Source organism: Tarenaya hassleriana, unplaced genomic scaffold, assembly GCF_000463585.1.
Source record: "Tarenaya hassleriana unplaced genomic scaffold, ASM46358v1 Cleome37, whole genome shotgun sequence".
In the NCBI taxonomy this organism is placed as follows: domain Eukaryota; kingdom Viridiplantae; phylum Streptophyta; class Magnoliopsida; order Brassicales; family Cleomaceae; genus Tarenaya; species Tarenaya hassleriana.
This window is the reverse complement of record NW_010966725.1, coordinates 1,302,542-1,306,274: the sequence shown is the minus strand read 5'-3', so window position 1 is coordinate 1,306,274 and position 3,733 is coordinate 1,302,542. Positions and strand designations below refer to the sequence as shown.

Here is a 3,733-nt window from a genome sequence, read left to right as displayed (position 1 = left end):
GGTACGGACGTGGTGGCGGGCGTGAGTTCTGGCCTCGAGAATGAGAGAACGGGGGCCGAGGGTAAGATGCCGACGATCGGCTACCATGAGAACGCCACGGGGGACGAGAAACATGCTGGACATTGTGAGCCGAGATAGGTAGATCCGAGAGGCTCGAAGCGGCGAGGTCAACATCGTGACTCAGGAGCTTTTCATGAAGCTCAATAAAGGATATGGTCGTGTCCCGAGCATTAACCGCATCCTTTACCGGTTTGTATTCATCTCCGAGGCCACCGAGTATGAGATCTACGAGATCTTCGTGATCCAAAGGTTTTCCAAGAAGAGCTAACTCATCCGACTTAACTTTGAAGAAATTCATGTATTGGTCGATTGTTTTCGACCCTTTCGTATAGCGACGAAGTTGCTCCTTTAGTTGCTTGACGTGTCCGCGGCTGGAACGTCCGTAGGTTTGGGCGAGGGTCGCCCATGCAGCGGCTGCCGAGGAGGCGGTGGCGACGAGTGCCTGACATGGACCGGAGATTGATCCGAGTAGTGCAGAAAATACGAGGCGATCTTGCCTGAACCATGGAGCATGCTTGGGGTTCGGTGAAACCGTGTTGTTGCTGATGATTGTCGGCGATGGGGTTGTGGTGGAGTCGAGGAAATCACCAAGATTGTACCCGTCGAGGAGTGCTTGAATTTGAATGCTCCAAGTCAAGTAGTTGGATGCGGTAAGCTTGCTTACGTTGGAAACGTTGACGTTAATTAACGTCGCAGCAGGAGAATTAGCATCATAGGGAGTGACGTTGTCACTTGGAAGACCACCGGAATTGGTGGTGGTGTCGGTGTTCGACATGGTCAGCGGAGGCTAGAGAGTTTAGGGTTGCGGGGTTTTTAAAAAAAGTCTTTCGACTAATCCTTGCTCTGATACCATATAAGGTTTTCAGATCTTATAAAATTGAATGTATTCACGAAGAGTAATTACATGAAGTTATATACAGTGTTGAGAGGATGAATAATAGGGAAGTTACGTAACAACATACAATTTGAAAAGATTCTCCCGTGATTTATGTATATCGCTAACAGCAACCTCACCGTTTATTTTTAAATTAAAAAAAAAAACCTTGAAAACTTTGAGATGGACGGAAGGAAACTACGTGTGTCTCTTACGTAAACTTTTGGGCCAGGACCTAACTCTTCCCGGGCAAGAACATCAGCCCTTGTGAGAGCAGTTTGGACACACTTGAGTGCGAATGCTGCATTAGGATTCATTTCCTCGCTGACTAGCTGTCTCTGCGTTAGCATAAGAGCAAAACATAGGGTCGTGCTTCTTGGGAGTGGGATAGTTAAAAGGTAGGAATCTTTCAAGATGGCTATCAAAGATCGAAGTAAGATATGAGTGTCGCTTTAGCTGAACAGAACACATGAAAGAAGAAATTCTAAGAACAGCTTTTGGTGTTTGAAGTTTGAACGAAAAAGAAGAAAAGAGTATAAGTACTCCTGTAGGGCATCATAGCAAAGATAACGATTCCTGGGGATTGTTTGGATTTTATAGAGAGAGCATAATAACCACAATTGTTTTGAGCAAATCATACAAAATCCATCCGATGGGCCGTGGAGAATTTTGGAAAAGCCTATCCTATACGTTAAAAGAATCGGCCGATCACCAATCCGTTTTTGTCAAATTAGGGTGTTGTTCTTCACTCTAATGTGTTCTCTCTTTCACATGTCTGTGTTTACCTTTTTCCTTTTTTAAGAAAAACAATGAATCGATTTGCTATAACACAGCATTTTACTTGTACTATTCTACTCGAATCCCTTTATTATTTTGGCTTCCCTTCAAAACATGCCTCCTTTTGCTCTGAAAATATTATATATATTCACATTGTATGTATATCCCGTGGGATGTGTTTGTTTTGAAGAAAATCGGCCATGAAATCGGTTTTGGAGTTGTAAAACATGTCAACATTCATGTTTGAATGCATATTCAGTCATATCATGACCCATCATCTCACCGCCAACATTTTGCGGTATCCTTCATCTCGTTAAACAGCAAGACTGCTATATTTTTTTTTCGTATATATATGTATATTTATTTATAGCTAGCTAGTTCTTCTTCACCCCATAAGAAAATAAAATAGAATAAAAAGATAGAGAGGATCGAAGTTCAAAAGACAGTTTTGTGGAAATCGTATGTACACATGTGGTTAGATTCGTGGGCTATGTAGGGAGAGAGCAATTCATTATTCGTCGTGGGTGGGTGGGCTGTACGGCCTCCACACAGGATGTTAGAATTATGTGTGTGTGTGTCTGTAGTCATCTTTCGAGAATATAGACAAGAACCTTCACAGCTGCGGAAAATTGCTGCGGTCTAATTTGGAAATATATTCCCGATAGCTAGCGAAAGTTATTATTATTATTAGTACTACTGTAGTTATTATCGAACGTGTGTATGTATGTGTTACCGTCCATATTGCACGTAACGTTTCTGAACCAATTATCCCGTATTCACATGACATTTTTATGTCTGGTTCGATATTAGAAGATCTTATATATATATGTGTGTGTGTGTGATAGCGAATATATTTCATTCACCAACTCACTGCATAGATTACGTAATTTTGGATATTGTAATCATCTTTTTAAAATACAAAGGATCGATTGTTATATCTCATGATGTTGAGATATTAATATACATAGTCACCACATCACTTTGATTATATTTAGTTATTAAACAGGGGAAGATAAGAAAAACTAAATAAACAGAAAAAGGGGAGGGTGAAAAAAAATCAAAAATAGAGACAGTTAAAAAGTAAAAAGAAAGGCAAGGAGAAAATTAGGAGCATTACAGCTTCAAAACACAGTGATATAATAACAGCACCCAAAAACACACGGTTGTTCTGTTAATTAGTTCACTCCAAGAGGAAGCTGTCTTATTCTGTCACCATGTCCCTACCCTCGACAACTTGCAAGATAGTTCACTTCCACACCTATGCATACACTCTCTTCTTCTCCTTCACCTCTCTCTCTCTCTCTCTCTCTCTCTCTCTCTATCTATATATCTCCACATCCCTCTCTAATTACCAAACACAAAAACAAAAACAGAGACTCTCTCTCTCTCTCTCTTATTTCCTCCAATGGCGTCGGTTCCTCAGTTCTACGGCGATTTCACATTCACCAGCGAAACTCCTTCGCAGCATCTCCCCTCCCTTAATGGTTTAGAGGCTTACGGTTCTTTAGCATTTAACCCTCATGATGTCGTCTCCAGCAATACGACGTCATTTGACAATCTGTACGGCTACTTTCAGGCTGACGTGTCACCGACACCGGAGACCTTTTTCCCGGAAAGGTTGGGAATTCCCGACATGGCGCCGGAGTTCAACAACAACATCGGTGCTTTTGGCAGTTATGTGTGTGATTTTAATAATACACTATACTGTCATCAAATTAATGGAGAAGAATGCTACAGCCTTTCCCCGGAGCTCAAGCCGTTTTCCTCTCCAGCCCCCTCCCTTGATCAGTATTGGGTATGCACTTATGTATGTACATCATCCCAACGTACTGTCTATGTTTGGCGTATATACATACGTATGTACACAGCGAATATTGATGAAATTTAGACCTATTTCATATATTTACATATAGATATATATACAGTTTAAGGATGATCGTTGACATTAAGCAGGGTGCGGCAGGAGGAAGACAAATTCCAGCGACTGAAGAGACGAACACAAAGATCGGAAGATATTCAGTC

General features: G+C 41.4%; 1 protein-coding gene across 2 annotated transcripts in view; it reads left to right on the top strand.

The window, feature by feature from the left end:
• Positions 1-3,062: 3,062 nt before the first annotated feature.
• The window catches only part of LOC104822755, a 2,016-nt gene continuing 1,345 nt past the window's right edge, over positions 3,063-3,733 (top strand). The window contains exons 1-2 of one of the 2 annotated variants that reach the window (XM_010554101.1): positions 3,063-3,506; positions 3,665-3,723. In XM_010554101.1, coding sequence (XP_010552403.1) covers positions 3,117-3,506; positions 3,665-3,723 — 449 coding nt within the window. In that variant the 5' untranslated portion in view covers positions 3,063-3,116. Of the gene's footprint in view, positions 3,519-3,664; positions 3,724-3,733 lie in introns of both variants that reach the window. The other variant, XM_010554100.1, reaches the window with a different exon arrangement.